Genomic DNA, 19,499 nt, shown 5'->3' on the forward strand with positions numbered 1-19,499 from the left:
ATCCCCCTAGGAAAGAGCCAACCACATTACCTGATGTGAGAGAACAAAGGACCCCATCTTGGTCTTCTAGTTTGACACCCCGCGAGGGATGTCAGACCACTGTGTGCTGGAGTGTCTGCATGCAGGAACCTCAGCTTCTCATGTCAGCATGGAAGCTTCTTCTCCTCTGGTTTGCCCAGCAAAGATGTGGTACTTATATACCCGAAAGGTAGCCTCAAGGGTTCTTTCTAGATGTGTCATGGTACTGTCGGCATGTTGGCCAAGGATGATGAAAGTGGTGATCCTTATCTAGAGTTATTATGCAGAATATGGTAATCCTGCTGTGATACCTAGAATCCTCTTGCATAATAAATGAGTAGTTTTTGAAGAAAACCACACGACATTTATGCGGCACCTAACTAGGTAAAAGGTCAGCTCCAGAACCGTTATGTAGAACAATGGTAGGACAAATGTAGGTAAAAGGTTGTGCAGCTACTGATGCCTTTACCGGAGTACAATGGGGTTCATAACACTAGTGCTTGCGGTGACCACTGCGCCCCCCCACCCGTCATTGAGTTTTATAGCAGAAGGTGCTGTGGACTAGACCACTACCTCCCTAATGGCGGCGTGTAAGAGGAAGTGGGTGAAGTTGGTGTTGGCTTTCTCCACTCAATCAGGAGAGCCACGGCAGACTGGAAAACTAAAACGGGGAGAACAAGGTAGGTTAGAAAAAGTAAAACATTTCAGGACTATCTCCTACAGATAATACTATTTCTAAAAACACTATGCATTTTAAACATAGTGCTCACCAGCGAAGGTTTGGTGCTTGCAGTGACCGCTGCACGACTGACCTGTCATCAGGTTTTATAGCAGAAGGTGCGCTGAACTAGACTGCTTCCTACCTAATTGTGGCGTGAAAGAAGTGGGAGCAGTTCGTTTTGGCTTTCTACGCTCAATCGGGAGACACTCGTTGGACCGGAAAGCCAAAACGGCAGAAAAACAAAGTAGGATAGAAAATGAAAAACAATTCAGGACTATCCCCAACAGATAAAACTATTTCTAAAAATACATTGCGATTTAAAAACTGTGTTCGCTATTATGGATTTTGTGCAGTCCAGGAACACTGAACTATTGATTTTTTCCCTGCGCCGATGTCCCCAGGTAAAACCTAGTGAAATCTACCCAGAATGGAGGTAAACTGTGGGAGCGCAGTGTAAAACATCTGATTACTGCTGCTACTCCCCATTCAGTAGTACATAACTCATACAGGGCTGGTAATCTGACAACCAAAATTACCATACCTCCTGGTAATTGTAGTTTCAGATGTAGGATTATTAATGCAGCTCCCTTACTCTACTAGTATCGAGACCTAAATAAATTCCATTTTATAGCTGAAATTCCAAATTTGTTGACAATATTTTACACAAAACAGGGGAAAAAACTGCACCAATTAACACAACTAAGCTTGGCTGAACCCCAACACACACACTAAAACATTCGAGTGATACTGCACAAGAACCTCTTAAACTCAATAAACAATAAGCACTATGCTCCTTTTCCTGTGACTTGGCCCCACTCACCAAGGCCTCTTCAACACCTCATACCTTTGATATTGCTTCAGGGACTGCTTTCCATTCACCAGAAGTAAATCTTAAATGGAAACTATCCCCCATATTTAAATAAATAAATACACCAATAGTACAGTTGTTGTGGTGATGAAAACATTCACCTCAGATTTGCTAAAAACTAAAAAATGCCAGCTTATGCAAAAGATAATAGTTGCATCATTCGGTGTGTCTTGAGGCACTGTAGAAACCTTCGTTATTAGTAATGAAAGTGGAATAGATGGATAATTGCATGCTTTTCAGTGATCCTTTCACAATCACTTGCTATGAGACGAATATTGTAATCAAACTGTTAACCATATTAATGACCAAATATTGATATTTAAGTTGATGAAAACCTTCTCTTTTCGCAGGGGCCCATCGAAGACACAAATAGTAGAAGTAAATGACCAATCTCAGCACAAGGAATGGCTACACCTCATGCCCGATTGGACCAACAGGAATGTTACAACATTTCAGGAACTTCTGGAAAAAGGGTAAACTTGAGCCTTAATTTATTCACCTATTTATTAATATGATACTTTCGCAAAAATATTGTTTATGTGAAATCCGTTGTTGCTTTAAGCTTCTCTGTGGAAAACTTTCAATTTTTTAATGTTATTTGGATTCATTAGAATAGAAAAATAACCTTTCAAAATGCACTTGCATTCCCACTGAAACCCAAAGTGAGCTAAATCAGGTAAAAAATTAACACTACACAGACCGCATAAAGTGAACAAATCTTCATGTCAAATATAGTTACATTGCATAATCAGTTTTTACTCTCTGCTACAGAGTATTTCGGCAATTAAAGAATTGCTCATTACTAATTAAGAATTATTGATCCTTTCTAGAATGTGACACAAGCAACTCCAAAGACAAAATGATGAGATAATGATCCAAGCAAAAATTGCAAAAAGCAATAAAAGGATGCAATCCATTAAAAGTGTTGTATGCGAATATCCTCAAATCAGTGTACGAATATGCACAATGGGAAGAGGAGAAAACACGAGAAGGGCCAGACTGTAAAAAAACATACCTAATACAATTAACAGGTTAATTTAGCGGTATAGCCTTTTACTGTTCTGGAGTTCAAACATGCAGTTATGACCTGTTGAGAAAATATTTTCTGACCGATTTACTATTAGCACATTACTGAATTATTTCATTTCTTCCTATATTGAGTCTACAGCATCACTTTAACTGACCAGTTTCATAACCAAAGCATGATTTCAATAGCCTTTTGAAATAATCCGGCCCGTTTAAGGAACAAAGCGGTGTCTGTGCAAACTCAGGAGGGCAATCAACGGCGAGTCCTATCATTGACTTATTTTTATCTTTCAGAAAGATCCCAGGTATTGCCACTTTCACAGATACATTTTATCTCTGCTCATGTAGTGTTATACAGGGTCTTCTCCAGTCGCCGCCAGTGCAGGTAAGAGCAGTGGGGTGCTGAGGTGGGGGCGGTGCGTGGCGGCTGGGGGTGTGAAGTCGACAGACGATGATAAGGGAAAAGGAAGAAAACCATTTACCTTGCTTTCGCTGCATCACTGAGTTGGCGATACGGCGAGCGCAAGGTAAGTGTTTTTTCTTTTTTTATATTTTTTATATTCCCTCGTCGTCATCTGTCGACTTCAAACCTCCCCCTAACCCCCCCTCCCCCCCCACCCCCCATTCCCTTGGCCATACCCCGCCCACTGCTCTTACAAGCACAGGCCGCCAGTGGTCTCTCTCTTTTCTATTTTTTTTTCTTTGACCTCTTCTCAAATTCATCCACTCTAGTGGCTTTGGGTCTCACGCTCTATTGTTATTAATAATATGGTGATTGGGAAAGGATCAGGTTTTTCACAGCTTTTCGTTTTTAAATGCCCATAAAGACCATAATGATAAATTCATAAAAACTGTATCTTGTTTACAATATCACTTTGGATGTTCTATAAAGATTCACATTTTTATATATATATATTACCTACTGGCGTGTCGCCAGTAGGTATATATAGTTAGGATTTTTTCCCTATGGGATTTTTGAAAATTCTATGTCTAATAACTTTGGCGTTTGTGGACGGAATCGGCTGAAATTTTCAGGAAAATTGCACATTTTGTTTCTGAGCAGCACCTGAAAATTTGGGGGGGTTTCCTCAAGGGGGGGCCGAGAAAAAAGGGGGGTCCCAAAATGCGTTTTCCCCATGTTAATTTCCATAGGGCGGTTGACCTCACTTTTAGCTCGAACGGCTGAATGGATTTGCACGAAACTTGGCAAAATTGTAGGGACTGTTAGCCCGATGTGCCTTTGCTAGGTCTCAATATATGTGCTCCAGTGGATTTTGAGAAATTAACGTTCAAAACAAGATATATATCTGTAACAGCGCTCCGGGCTGCGCTCCGGTCCGCTTACTTTTCGCGAAACGGAACTTTGCGATGCGAAGCTGATTGGCTCCCCGGTGTCTGTCAACATTCTAAACAGTCCGGAGCGGCCGCCATCTTATCTCTCGGTAGGATCGAGAGAGAAGAAGAGGTGAAAAACGAAGGGGGAATTTAATGAAAGGGGGCAAGGTATACCCCTCTTGACCCCCTAGGAATGTTTTTGGGGTTATTAAAGGGTCCCATGGGGAAAATAAAAAAAAAATTATTTTTCACGGTAGAAGCGCTTCCCGGGCCGCGAACTGGGCCGCAAACTGGTAGCGAAACGGGAATTCGCCATTTTGTGCTTCGTTTTAATTAAATTACTAGGTATAAGGGGGTGCGGGAGACGTATCCTAATCCCTTATGTTTTCTGAGGGTGGCTGAGGAGGCTCATATATGTTGATATATGTCTTCCAGCGGCTGTGCGTGCGCCATCTTGTCTCTCGGTAGGATCGAGAGAGAAGAAGAGGTGAAAAACGAAGGGGGAATTTAATGAAAGGGGGCAAGGTATTCCCCTCTTGACCCCCTAGGAATGATGTTGGGGTTATTAAAGGGTCCCGTGGGGAAAAAAAATTGATTTTTCACTGTAGAAGCGCTTCCCGGGCCGCAAACTGGTAGCGAAACGGGAATTCGCCATTTTGTGTTTTGTTTTAATTAAATTACTAGGTATAAGGGGGTGCGGGAGACGTATCCTGATCCCTTATGTTTTCTGAGGGTGGCTGAGGAGGCTCATATATGTTGATACATGTCTTCCAGCGGCTGTGCATGAGCTTTTTTTTTTTTTTGCTGCGTGACGTCTGTTAACGTTCGATTCGATGGAAATCAGGAAGTGTTGACCGCCAATTTGTCAATGCGATAAAATATTTTGTTATAAATGAATCCTTATTGATAAACATTGTCTGCGCCATCTTGCCTTTTTTCCAATGCCACAATTTTGTCGTGCACGGCAGCCATTTTAGATGCCAGGCCGGTCCCAGGCTATCACCTAGCCCTGCGGATGTAGTTTATGGCCCCAGCTGTAGAGAATCCAGACATGCCAACCCTCCCGATTCAGGCGTGAGACTACTGATTTCAGTGCTAGTCTCCCGCCTCCCGATTTCTGCAAGCAAAAACCCGGGGGCATATTACCAACAACTAGCGATAATTTTTGTCTCTAACTTGTTTAGAGACAAAAATTATCGCCGCACATCGGCGATTTTTATCGCAGATAAACCTTGCTATTAGCAAGGTTTATCGCAAATGCGATAAAAAACGGCCGCAATGCATGAATATCGCTGAAAAGTCAGCGATATTCATGCATTATCGAGCAAATGCTCTTAGCCATGTTATCCACCTCCCATTGGATAACATGGCTAAGAACTGCTCAGGGCAGGTGTTAGCTTTTGGAGATATTCGCGCTTAGCGCGAATATCTCCAAAAGTTGGTAATAGGAGATAGCGATGTTAGGGACTGTTTCCAGTCGCTAACATCTTGGCACGCCCACTTTGCATGTCATTAGTGATAAATATCACTGACATGCAAAGCGGGGCCCAAGATGGTCGCTATCTCCTTTTAGCTGTCACTAACTGGTGTTAGCGACAGCTTGGTAATAGGGAGATCATTTTATCTCCGCTTTCTTGGCTTTTAAAGCCAAAAAAGCGGAGATAAACCCCCTTGATAATATGCCCCACGATTCCTCGGGGGTTTCAGGTGACAGGGCTTGGTATTGTGTTACGTGGTAATTCTTCCAGGAAACGTCAGAGGGTCGATGCAGGGGTTCTAGAAGGGGTGATAAACCATTTAAGCCTCATGAACAAGCGCATGGTCTTTTAAAGATCTGTGAAGTACTCGGGGCGGCGGTGTGTGTGTGTCCTCTTTCAGGAGCGGGCGGGGGGGGGGGCACTGCCAGCAACTTGCCAGGCCAGGCAGTGTTCAACACTTGCATCACCCTTTCTCTGCCTGCTATTGCGCTCCATGCTTCGGAAAGGTAAGAAAAAGAACGTGCATTTGAGTTTGAAATGTCCGATCCTGTAGCAGTACACTTGCAAAGCCCACACATGACAATAACCCGATTCAAGGCCCCATTCACCCGATTTTTTAAAAATATATAGCACTCCAACAAAGTAGGATTATAAAACTTTATTAACTTTTAAATATAACGAACGCAACAAAAACTGTAAATACATTTAAACATTTTTTGACCAAAAAAAGCAACAATGGTCAGAAGCTGTCTTTTGTGCGAATAGTCCCAAGGCAGCACAACGTGCTGAGTTCTGGACGGCACCCAGGTGATGTCACCTGGGTGCCGCACTGGTTTTTGGTTTCCTACAATGCAGCTCAGAAAAACAGCGTGGGGCGTCCCGGGTGGTGCGGGGGGAGGCCTCGTCAGTAGCGGTCTGTTGTGCGAATAGTCCCAAGGCAGCAGAACGCGCTGAGATGTGGATGGCACCCAGGTGATGCCCAGTAAACTGCTGCACTGGTTTTGGTATCCTACAATGCTGCTCCGAAAATTGGCGTGGGGCGGCCCGGGGGGGGGCGTGGGGGAGGCGGCGTGAACGGGCCTCCCCAGGTGGCGGCCATCCATCTGAGTTGCGCCCGCTCTTGCGGCTACAGCATCTCGCTCACAATGTAGTTGACTTCCGCCCACTCTTGCAGTGCAGCGATAGGCGGCTGCCACAGGACTCTTAAAATGGCGGACGGCTCTTCGGTTTTGGGCCTGGTCCACTAAAATGGCCCTGGGACACCTTGGAACTCGGACGCTTGCCTGCTAGGGCTTGGGCTCCATTCTCGAAAGCGTCCCCTCAGCCGTGAAGATTCTACAAAAGTCTTGGGGGCCCTCGACTCCTGCAGGCTTCCGGTGGGGAGCGGCTGCCATGATTGCTCGCGGAATGACCACGACGGAGGCACGAGATGGTGGTGCTCTCATGCTGACGCCAGCTTCAGTCTGAAACATCCAGAAACAAGGTGGGGCTTTCATCGTTTGGGAAAAAAAATGTTCTAAACCAATGAAAAGTGTTATTTTTAGGTCATATGACCAAGCCTTCCATCTTTAGGAAACCAAAAGTAAAATGAACCAATGAAAAGTTTTATAAACAAGTCACATGACCTGTTATGCGGCATAGGGCTACAAAAAGCGTAGAAAATCCGTTGGCACGTGAGGCGGCGTCAGTAGCGGACCGATGTGCGAATAGGCCGAAGGCAGCACAACGCGCCGAGATCCGGATGGCACCGAGTTAGTGTCCAGCAAGTTGCTGCACTGGTGTGGCTATCCTACAATGCTGCGCCGAAAGTCGGCGTGGGGCGCCCCATTGGCCTGTGAGGTCGCGTCAGTCAGTGGGGGCTGTGCGTCTCCCCCAAGATGGAGGCTCCTCGGCTGCAGTGGGGCGCCCCTTATCTTTTCACTCGCCGTCCAACTGAGTTGCGTCCGCACTTGCGGCTACAGTAGGCCGAAGGCAGCACAACGCGCCGAGATCCGGATGGCACCGAGGTGGTGTCCAGCAAGTTGCCGCACTGGTGTGGCCATCCTACAATGCTGCGCCGAAAGACGGCGTGTCCAGCTGAGTTGCGGTCACTCTTGCGGTACAGTGACTCGAACGCGCAGAGATCCGGATGGCACCGAGGTGGTGTCCAGCAAATTGCCGCACTGGTGTGGCCATCCTACAATGCTGCGCCGAAAGACGGCGTGTCCAGCTGAGTTTCTCCCGCTCTTGCGGTACAGTGACTCGAACGCGCCGAGATCCGGATAGCACCGAGGTTGCCGCACTGGTGTGGCCATCCTACAATGCTGCGCCGAAAGTCGGCGTGGGGTGCCCCGTTGGCTTATGAGGTGATGTCAGTAGTGGACCGATGTGTGAATACGTCGGAACCAGCACAAGGCGCCAAGATCCGAATGGCAAGTCCTGGATGTTGAGTGCCATAGTTGAGAGTTCTGAGCAGTGCTTGTAAGACTGTCTGAAGCTTATTTGCACCTGCTGCAGCTTCACTATTGCCCTGGTGTGGCCAAAGATCGCACATGACATAGGCGGCCGGCTCCCGAGGTCCGGCGGAACTTTTTTCCTTTTCCTTTTTGCTTCTTGACCCACAATCCGTTTCAACTGAAGACACGACCAGGTCCCTGAATGTGTGCAGGGGGACGTTATTGATTGAATCAAAATGGCGGCTTCACACAAAGCTGACTCAAGCGTTGCTGTTGATGCTATACAGACAAAAATTGGTTTTCAGTTTGTACATTCTTCAGGATTTTTTTTTCCATCCAAGGCTGATTGAGAGTTTGTAGAAAAATGGCTTCAGATTTTCCACATACTACTCTTCAACATTCTTCCTAAATGTAACAATGTGAGACTCACTAGGAGAACAGCTGTTTATCTTTCCTTTCAAAATGCTGCCAACAATATTTTCTGAATGGAAGACACCATCTTGTAGCATAAAGGGCCGAAATGGGTTCTGGTCTGGCCGATGGTTGGTGGAGACATTTTGACTATATCTTGGACCTACCCGGCCTCGCCCAAAATGGCGCCGGTATAAATGGGACTCGTAACTCCTTGTTGTGTACTGGTTGAACAACTTTGATATCACGAGATATGAATGCAGTTTTGATGCTCATGGCGGGCGGGGACGAGAATTGATTGAATATTTTGACATCCCTATTGATATTAAGTTCTGATGTGTTATTGATTACTGTAGTATTGAAAGTTCGAATTAACGTCACCCATGGTACTTGCCCGCAAATGTATATCTAGATGATTTTTTTGTAAGTGGCCCTGTCGTAATTTAATTACAAAATGTACGTCCACCGATTCCGCAACTGTTAGACACCTTAGTTCTTGCAACCTAATGGCCCGCTCGTTACGTTCCTCTATAATGTAAATGTCTCCTCATCATATACGATTCCAGTTTGCTCCGTGGCCGGCCCACGTGGTTATAGGCCCGTATTTGTATACTGACATTTTCACAATAAAGGTTTTTAAAACAAAACATGGTAGTAGTATTTACATTGGTAAACTTTTTACTTTTAGTCACTGTTTTCGAATCAGTAAAAGGCAAGTGAAATAAAGCAGTCCAATTACATGACGGATAAAAGGTATAATACGTAGGAACGCAGTAAAGATAAATGGTCAAGGGCAGTTGTGTTTTCCACTCCTGCAACATAAAGTGATCGATAAGAATCTGATAATCAGGTGTATCGGCGACTAAGACAGCAGGCCGAGTCTCTTTTACTCAACGGCTCCGTCATGGAACGAAGAAACGCCCTTTTTCTCGAAAAAGGAATATATTTTACTTGCAGGACAGTTGTAAATTTTCCGGGAAAGTACATTAGCCTGGAATATTATAATATATATGTTTAAAAAAAAAAAGTTCGAAATCAATAAAAAGCTTATTTTTTAGGTCATATGACCAAGCTTTTCATTATTAAAATAACAAAAGTAAAATGAACCAATAAAAAGTTTTATTAACAAGTCACATGACCTGTTATGCTTACGTTACGCGCTGCGCGCCGCGCCCCGGATCACTTCCGGGTGCGCTAACGCGGCGTGTCATATAACGCATTACGCGACAACGTAGGTCAAGAATATAGTCAAAATGTCTCCACCAACCAGCGTTCGGAACACAACCCCTTTCAGCAGTCCAAAAAGTTCTGTTAAATGACAACAGAGGGGACAGGCAACAAGAACCATCAGTCAAAGAGGGGAGGGCAAGTTCTTCTCTACCGGGTCATGTTGGGGCTATACCGGAACTGATCGAATTGGTAGTCTACAGTGTTTCTGGATGTTTCAGACTATAGCTGGCGTCAGCATGAGAGCACTACCATCTCGTAGGTCCGTCGTGGCCATTCCACGAGCAAACATGGCAGCCGCTCCCCACCAGAAGCCTGCGGGAGTCGGGGGCCCCCAAGACTTTTGTAGAATCTTCACGGCTGAGGGGACGCTTTCGAGAATGGGACCCAAGCCCTATCAGGGAAGCGTCCGAGTTCCAAGGTGTCCCAGGGCCATTTTAGTGGACCACGCCCAAATCTGAAGAGCCGGCCCCCATTTTGAGAGTCCTGTGGCAGTCGCTTATCGTTGCATCGCAAGAGCGGGAGCAACTCAACTACATGGTGAGCGAGACGCTGTAGTCGCAAGAGCGGGCGGTAAACAGCTGAATGGCGGAAGAGGCACAGTGTAGCAAAAGCGGGCGGAATGGCAACTAAAACGGTAAAGGGGCGCCCCACTACAGCGTGTCTTCAGGTCAAACGGATTGTGGGACAAGGTCCAGAATAGAAGAGTCATCAAAAGGCAAAAAGTTCCGCCGGACCCCGGGAGCCGGCCGCCTATGTCGGGGGCGATCTCAGGCTAAACCGGTGCTATAAGACTTGGGGAGGGGGTCGGAGCCAAGCGTCTTCTCCGAGTCCGTGCCATCACACCGCCCCTCGGGGGCCTCCGTCAAGCGGTTTAGGGAGGTACCATATCACATTGTTTTCAAATGCAGTCAGGTCCACAAACGACCCTCACTTACTTTGAGAATAGTGAAGCTGCAGTAGGTGGAAATAAGCTTCAGACAGTGTTACAAGCGCTGCTCAGAACTCTGAACTATGGCACCCAACATCCAGAACTTATGCCATTTGAGAATGGCAGTGACATCGAAGCAACTCAGGGACCAAAACCATTAACGTACTTTCACGTATGAAAATCTTACTTGGGGAGGGGGCAGGAGCGAACCGCCCCCTCCCAGTCCGCGCCACCACACCGTATGTTGAAAATCTGAAGCCATCGTTCTACAAACTCAACCAACCTTGGATGGAAAAATCTAGAAAAATGTACAAACTGAAAACCAGTTTTGGTCTGCATAGCATCAGTAGCAATGCTTGCTATCAGAGTGCATGAGTTTCATGCTCGATCGATTGAGCTAGCCGGATCGGGCAATAAAAAGTATAAAATAGTTATGTAAATAGTTATTTAATAAAATGTTTTACCCTGTTTCTTTGCTGGTGTGTTGTATATATTTTTAATATTTGCATAGGGTTTGTCGTTATTTTGGGCGGGGTGGGTGACGGAGCCGAGCTGTCTTGCAGCCCTCATGGTGTGGAGCTCAGTTCATCTCACTATTTTCGTATTTCTCATGAAGGGTTGTTCCTAATATTTCTATTTTAGCGAGGTCAAAAAGAGATCCAATTAGTGGCCTACTGATTTTGCTCGATTAATTTTATTTTTTTACACGATTTTTCACGATTTTTCACTATCTGCAAAGACTAAACAGAGTATTGCGACTTTGTGCTTGTTTGTAAATAGAGAATGAACCAAAGAGAATCAATTGTGAAACAGTAAATGCTTGGATAACAATCAATCAAATGGAGAGACAAGCAGGCACGACGGATTACAACGGGGGTAAAGGCCTGCGTTAACTACTCTTCACTATCTGCAAAGAGAGAGTACTACTAAGAGAAAAGAGGGGGGGGGGGCAGCGTTCAAAGCACATCAGCGTGCATAAACACGAAAAAGTTTTTACCTATCACGTACTTGACATTTGACAGCTTTTGATATTTGCTATTAAAAAACCATTGAAATTCACAGAAAAAACCATAGGTTTTAGGCCATATATAGTTAGGAATTTGCATTTACAAAACCTTGAAAATTCACTGAAAAAACCATAGGTTATAGACCATATATAGTTAGGAATTGGCATTTACAAAACCTTATTTTACTCACACAAAACCATTGAAATTCGCATATATAGTTAGTTGCACTAACTATATATTGCGCACCCGCAATCCACTGCTGATGATGTCACATATTACATCATTCATGACATGGTTGGTGACATCACTGATGACATCACTGATGACATCTCAAATGACATCACTGATGACATCTCAAATGACATCACTGATGACATCTCAAATGACATCACTGATAAAATCACTGATAACATCTCATTTGACATGACTGATCACATCACTGATGATATCATTCATGTGATAATACCATGAACCTCTTCAGACTCTAATATAACCTTAGATACAATCAGTTTAAACAGACAGTCACAGACTGTCACTCATCCATGGAGTTACTCACACACCTAGTCAGTTATGCAAAAAATCAATCACACCTCCATTTTCTCAATTATACAGTTATACACACCTTACTTATTCAAACATATACTAACACATATTTACTCTCTTATACAATCCCTGATACATGTTCACAATGATCCATACAGCCACTCACACATTCACTGGCTCTTATGCACAGTTATTTATATATGTCAACTCTCACATGTACTGTGTTTTACATATGTACTTACTTTGACATGTAGCACTGAGATATCCATTCGCTCACTAATACACTCATGCACAGTCAACCGCACATACAGCTGTTTCCACATGCACTTTTGAACCCATACATATAGTGAATCAACTACTCACACATCTATGTACAGAGTCACACACCTCCCAGCCACCCATACACACACACTCAGTTTCCCATACAAATACTTGGACAACCAATGAATAACCCATACAGTTACTCATATAGCTACTGATCAACATATGCAGCAGTTTGTAGAACAACAGATATAATGATGCACAAATTAAAACAGTTTAGTCACTAACCCATGCACTCAGTGAGACACATTTAATCCCTCACTCATACAGTCAGTCATGCACCTACTAAATCCTTCATCCAGACACTTATACATCCACTCATTCTTCAATATGTAAGACATATTTTAACTTTACAGAAACATACAGTCACTGGATGTTGTCATCAGTGATGTCATCAGTGATGTCATTTGAGATGTCATCAGTGATGTCACTAACCATGTCATGAATGATGTAATATGTGACATCATCAGCAGTGGATTGCGGGAGCGCGATATATAGTTAGTGCAACTAACTATATATGCGAATTTCAATGGTTTTGTGTGAGTAAAATAAGGTTTTGTAAATGCGAATTCCTAACTATATATGGTCTATAACCTATGGTTTTTTCAGTGAATTTTCAAGGTTTTGTAAATGCAAATTCCTAACTATATATGGCCTAAAACCTATGGTTTTTTCTGTGAATATATATATATATATATATATATATATATATATATATATATATATATATATATATATATATATATATATATTCACACTCCTCGGTTGCTCCAAAAGGTTGCGGTCGGCCCCGCGGGAAGTGGCGTGGGCGCCGGTAGAGCCCGCCGGTAAATTCGATTGCCAACACCTCGTAACAAATTTGTACCACGCTCTCAGGCACTCAATAAACGTCAGACATCAGCAGGTTCCAAGGGTGTTTAATGACCCCTTACAACATGTTTCGGCTTACGGGAAGCCTTGTTCACGTAAGTTTGTGCAACGCGTTGTGCAGTGTAAATACTGAAACAGTAACAACATAGACAAAGGACACAGGTCGCAAGTCATGAGCCAAAGATTTGGTTCGGCCATGTTGGAATGGTTAAACTACGTTGTTAATACATCTTAACAACCACAGTAAGTGCGCATTTTGTAAACATAATTCCAAGGGTCAAGATTGTGACAAATAACAAGCATATTGTGACAAGACACGAGCGGTTTAAGTGAGCGCTCACGTATTTTGGCCAGGCAAATTCATGGAGATGATCAACATGCATGATATTTAGATTAAAATTCATGGTCCAATGATAATGGCGAGGACAGTCACTAGGTGAAATACCAGGAGTCGTAAAGTGCCTACAGTGTGGAACAGTAGGCAACGCTTGCCAGAGAACAGTCAGGCGACCTAATCAAAGTCTATATTAGAAAGTGAAGCCAGTGACGGCGTGCTCTTATCTTATATCAGGAACGTGTAGGGAAGATAACCGGTGCAGGTGCAGTGAAGGGTCTCATTCTCAGTGAGGTTCCTGTGAATTAAAAAGACAGATGTTAAAATCAAACATGAAAAACAGCGTATGCAATACGTCAAAAAACCTGGTGGTAGGCGCTAGGAAGAGGGGATGAGAATAAACAGAGCATATACAGACAGGTTATACATAATCGTTTTTGAGATGAATTGCGAGCTCTTCATCATGGTTAAGCCCCCCCGGGGTCTTGGTTTGGAAATTGATTATGTGTCTAGATTCCCTCTGTCTCATTTTTAAGACACGATTACCACCCCTGGGATTTCTTTCTATTTGTTCCAGAATAAAAAATCTCAAAAGGGTGGGGTCAGCGAAGTGAAATTCACTGAAATGGCGTGCCACCGGGTATTTAGCATCCTTGTGAATAATGGCACGATAGTGCTCTAGGATGCGTTTCTTGGCATGGGCGGTGGTACTGCCGATATACCAGAGTTCGCATGGACAGACAATTACATAAATGACAAACATGGTGGTACAAGTCAAGAATTGGGTTATCTCTTTCTTAATGCCATTGTATTCTACTCTTTTGACCAAGGTACTGTTCTTACAGGCTTTGCAATGGCCACATGGGAAAAATCCCTTGAGGTCAATGCCCTGATTTTTGGAGTAGTCAGTGATGTCACTGCGGACACAGATGTCTTTAAGGTTTTGACTTTTTCTGTAAGTGATGCTGGGTCTATCCGGAATCAGATTACCAATTATACTATCACTTTGCAGAATGTGCCAGTTTTTATTGATTATTTTTTGGATCTGCTTGGATTCCTTATTGTAGGTGAGAATAAGGCGTGTGACACTATCCGTAGATGTACTGTCATCTTTGACGGCGTTGTTAAGAGTATCACAATGTCTTATGCTGTCAGCTTTTAGTTTGGCTTTTTTGAGTACCCAGGCCGGATAGTCACGCTGCTTGAATCTATCTAGCATGTCCCTTGCCATTTGTTGGTAGCTGGCCTCAGTGTTGCAATTTCTCCTTGCCCTCAGCAGTTCCCCGTAGGGGATGCTCCATTTCAGAGGTTCAGGGTGGCTGCTCAGGGCATGGAGAATGCTGTTGCCTGCAGTTTCCTTTCTGAAAAGTGATGTTTGAATCTGATTGTTGACAATGTCAATTCTGACATCCAGATATTCTGCCTTCTCTTTGCTTATATTGCTCGTCAGTCTGATGTTTTTGCCATTGAGATTGAGACGGTCAATAAAGCCGGAGGCTTGTTCCTCAGTGCCATGCCATACCAGGAAGAGATCGTCAATGTATCTCCACCAGGTGATAACATGGCTGATCTCTTCACTGTACGATGGGTCCGCAAATATCTCTTGTTCCCATTGGCCCATAAAGAGATTCGCGAAGCTCGGCGCAAAGCTTGAACCCATCGCCGTCCCCGTCTCCTGCCTGTAGATCTTACCATCAAACAGGAAATAATTGTTAGCGAGACAGAATGTCAGCATCTCAAGGAGCATTTTGTTATGCTCCTTGAAGCGCAGGGGACGGTTCTTGAGGAAATGATCACAGGCCTCTATACCTTGTTGGTGGTTAATTATGGTATAGAGAGCCTGGACATCCATGGTAATGAGCAAAAAGTCATCATTCCATGTAAGGGTGTTAAGTTTAGTCAAAAAATCTTTGGTGTCTTTTACATGGCTATTGAGACTGCACACCCACTCTTGCAAATAATGGTCAATGTATTTAGACACATGTTCTGTCACACTACCTCTGGAAGAGACAATGGGTCTCCCGGGAGGGTTTTCTCTACACTTGTGAACCTTAGGAAGGAGATACAGGACAGGCAAGGTAGGGTTGTTGTTTCTCAGAAATCTATATTCTTCCCATTCAATTATTCCCTTGTCCTTCCAGCGTACCAACATTTCCCATATTGCAGTTACACTGATATTGTATGCTTCATAATTACTGGAAGCATGATAATTTACATCAGATAATTGTCTGTGGGCTTCCATCGTGTATTGTTCTCTATCTAAGATCACAATGTTGCCCCCCTTGTCAGCGGGGCGTATAACGATGGACTGGTCATCTGTCAGAGAGCTGAGGGCTTTTCTTTGGTCTTTAGATAAATTGTCTTGTTTCCAGAATTGTTTTTTATTCTTGGATCTGTGAGTGCTAAGCTGCTTGCTGACACACTCGTGAAAAGTGTCGATGGCGTCATGTGCCATGATGGGAATAAAAGTCGACTTGGGTTTAAATGCAGAGGCTGAGCAACTGTCAATCGTGAAGCCTGCCTCACATAAGACCTGTGTGTTGGTCATCTCAGGTCTAGACAGTTCCTCTGGGCCGGACTCATTGATATTAGACGCATGGCTATGATCTAATTCGGCTATGTTAACAATGGCATCAATGTCACTTATGAGGAAGGTATCCGTGTCCCTTCTATCATTCACATTGTCATTGTTTTGAGGACGATGTCGCAATTTGTGCCATTTTTTTAATTTTAACTTGCGAATATATCTGAATAGATCTATTCTGGTTTCACAGAAATTGAAAGAATTAGAGGGGCAAAAAGATAAGCCAAGGCCTAGCACAGTTTTTTCATTGTCAGTTATGGCTCTCTTAGAAAGATTAATGATAGTTTTGTTTACCATTGAGGCTTCCATCATTGTCCTCTTCCAGAGCGGGTTTTCATGTGTCCCACGTTGCCCTTTGTGTTGCCTCTTCTTCCACCTCTGGAAGAGCCTCTTCCCCCGGTTCCTGCACCTCCTCGTCCTCGTGGGCGTCCTCTTCCCCTGGTTGGGCTCATCGATGTTGCCGGAGTCTCCTGGTTCGTCCGCCCGCTCCGGCGCAGGTGGCGGTACTCCTCTAAAAAATTCGTTTTGCGTGTTGGTTTTTTCGCCTTGTTGGTGTCTTCAATGGAGATGTTGGAGACATCTGATTCTGGTTCACTCAGTGTTAGAGAATTTTCTTCTCCTCCTTGTGCTGTGGGTTGTGCGGCGTTCTCATCCGTCTCATAAAGGTGGTCATATTTTCGGCTGAAAGTGAGGATGCGGCCTGTGTCGTAGTCTTTATAGTCGCGGTCTAGCTTCCTCTCTTTGCGGGCTTTGATGTCCTCCTCGTATTTCTTGAGGCGATCCTTCATCTCGTCAACCAGTTTAGCTATAGTATTGTCATCTGCGTGTTTCTTAATGTCTTCCATCAAATCCGTTATTTGTTTTAATAGCACATCCCTGTCTATCCAGGCGTATTTGATCAGTATTTCTAGCATACGCCTAGAACTGCTTGCCGAGTTCTCCGACCATTCAGCAAGCATCTCAGGGTTGGGGGCTTCATAGGTAGGGGTTGTGAAGATTCTTAATCCTCTGGGGACCATCTCTTGGTCGACGTAGTTCTGCAGTGAGATTGCCTCCCACCATTTAGATATCTCTCCCCTCTTGAGTTTTTCAAGCTTGCCAATTTTCTCTTTGATTGTCTGGGGAGGATCAGATTTGGTTATGGTTGACCCGCTCGTAACAGCTTTCTTCCTTTTGAACAAAAGTTGAGCAGCCGCTCTTCTCTCATCTTCCTCTTCAAAGCAAAGAGAAGGCAGAATATCTGGATGTCAGAATTGACATTGTCAACAATCAGATTCAAACATCACTTTTCAGAAAGGAAACTGCAGGCAACAGCATTCTCCATGCCCTGAGCAGCCACCCTGAACCTCTGAAATGGAGCATCCCCTACGGGGAACTGCTGAGGGCAAGGAGAAATTGCAACACTGAGGCCAGCTACCAACAAGTGGCAAGGGACATGCTAGATAGATTCAAGCAGCGTGACTATCCGGCCTGGGTACTCAAAAAAGCCAAACTAAAAGTTGACAGCATAAGACATTGTGATACTCTTAACAACGCCGTCAAAGATGACAGTACATCTACGGATAGTGTCACACGCCTTATTCTCACCTACAATAAGGAATCCAAGCAGATCCAAAAAATAATCAATAAAAACTGGCACATTCTGCAAAGTGATAGTATAATTGGTAATCTGATTCCGGATAGACCCAGCATCACTTACAGAAAAAGTCAAAACCTTAAAGACATCTGTGTCCGCAGTGACATCACTGACTACTCCAAAAATCAGGGCATTGACCTCAAGGGATTTTTCCCATGTGGCCATTGCAAAGCCTGTAAGAACAGTACCTTGGTCAAAAGAGTAGAATACAATGGCATTAAGAAAGAGATAACCCAATTCTTGACTTGTACCACCATGTTTGTCATTTATGTAATTGTCTGTCCATGCGAACTCTGGTATATCGGCAGTACCACCGCCCATGCCAAGAAACGCATCCTAGAGCACTATCGTGCCATTATTCACAAGGATGCTAAATACCCGGTGGCACGCCATTTCAGTGAATTTCACTTCGCTGACCCCACCCTTTTGAGATTTTTTATTCTGGAACAAATAGAAAGAAATCCCAGGGGTGGTAATCGTGTCTTAAAAATGAGACAGAGGGAATCTAGACACATAATCAATTTCCAAACCAAGACCCCGGGGGGGCTTAACCATGATGAAGAGCTCGCAATTCATCTCAAAAACGATTATGTATAACCTGTCTGTATATGCTCTGTTTATTCTCATCCCCTCTTCCTAGCGCCTACCACCAGGTTTTTTGACGTATTGCATACGCTGTTTTTCATGTTTGATTTTAACATCTGTCTTTTTAATTCACAGGAACCTCACTGAGAATGAGACCCTTCACTGCACCTGCACCGGTTATCTTCCCTACACGTTCCTGATATAAGATAAGAGCACGCCGTCACTGGCTTCACTTTCTAATATAGACTTTGATTAGGTCGCCTGACTGTTCTCTGGCAAGCGTTGCCTACTGTTCCACACTGTAGGCACTTTACGACTCCTGGTATTTCACCTAGTGACTGTCCTCGCCATTATCATTGGACCATGAATTTTAATCCAAATATCATGCATGTTGATCATCTCCATGAATTTGCCTGGCCAAAATACGTGAGCGCTCACTTAAACCGCTCGTGTCTTGTCACAATATGCTTGTTATTTGTCACAATCTTGACCCTTGGAATTATGTTTACAAAATGCGCACTTACTGTGGTTGTTAAGATGTATTAACAACGTAGTTTAACCATTCCAACATGGCCGAACCAAATCTTTGGCTCATGACTTGCGACCTGTGTCCTTTGTCTATGTTGTTACTGTTTCAGTATTTACACTGCACAACGCGTTGCACAAACTTACGTGAACAAGGCTTCCCGTAAGCCGAAACATGTTGTAAGGGGTCATTAAACACCCTTGGAACCTGCTGATGTCTGACGTTTATTGAGTGCCTGAGAGCGTGGTACAAATTTGTTACGAGGTGTTGGCATATATATATATATATATATATATATATATATATTTATTATTTTTTTTCCAGCTGAAATTGCGTTTTCTATAAACAACACATGATGCTCGACAATGCATCAAGAACCACAATTCCAATGGAGTGGAAGCACATTCGATTAAATTTGCAATAGCACAGTAAATATAAATCGTAAATCATACGTTCTTATATAGCGCCTTTCACCGTAAGGTCTCAAGGCGCTTGCTTTGGGAACCCGTCCAGGCTTTTCCCTGCGAGATAACTAAGCATGGGCGAATTTTGCAAATCTCGCGTTCGCGAATTTTGCGGATTTGCGAACTCGCAATCCGCAAAATCCGTGAATTCTTGCGAATTTTTTTTTGTGTGTTCGCAA

At 43.9% G+C, this 19,499-nt stretch overlaps 1 protein-coding gene across 1 annotated transcript in view; it reads left to right on the forward strand.

The window, feature by feature from the left end:
* CORIN (corin, serine peptidase) overlaps positions 1-19,499 on the forward strand; it is a 1,855,778-nt gene that overhangs the window by 1,724,923 nt on the left and 111,356 nt on the right. The window contains exon 17 of the mRNA XM_086962682.1: positions 1,958-2,080. Within this exon, the coding sequence (XP_086818808.1) occupies positions 1,958-2,080 (123 nt within the window). The remainder of the gene's footprint in view (positions 1-1,957; positions 2,081-19,499) is intronic.

This window comes from Lissotriton vulgaris, chromosome 3_1 (assembly GCF_964263255.1).
Source record: "Lissotriton vulgaris chromosome 3_1, aLisVul1.2, whole genome shotgun sequence".
Taxonomy (NCBI): Eukaryota; Metazoa; Chordata; class Amphibia; order Caudata; family Salamandridae; genus Lissotriton; species Lissotriton vulgaris.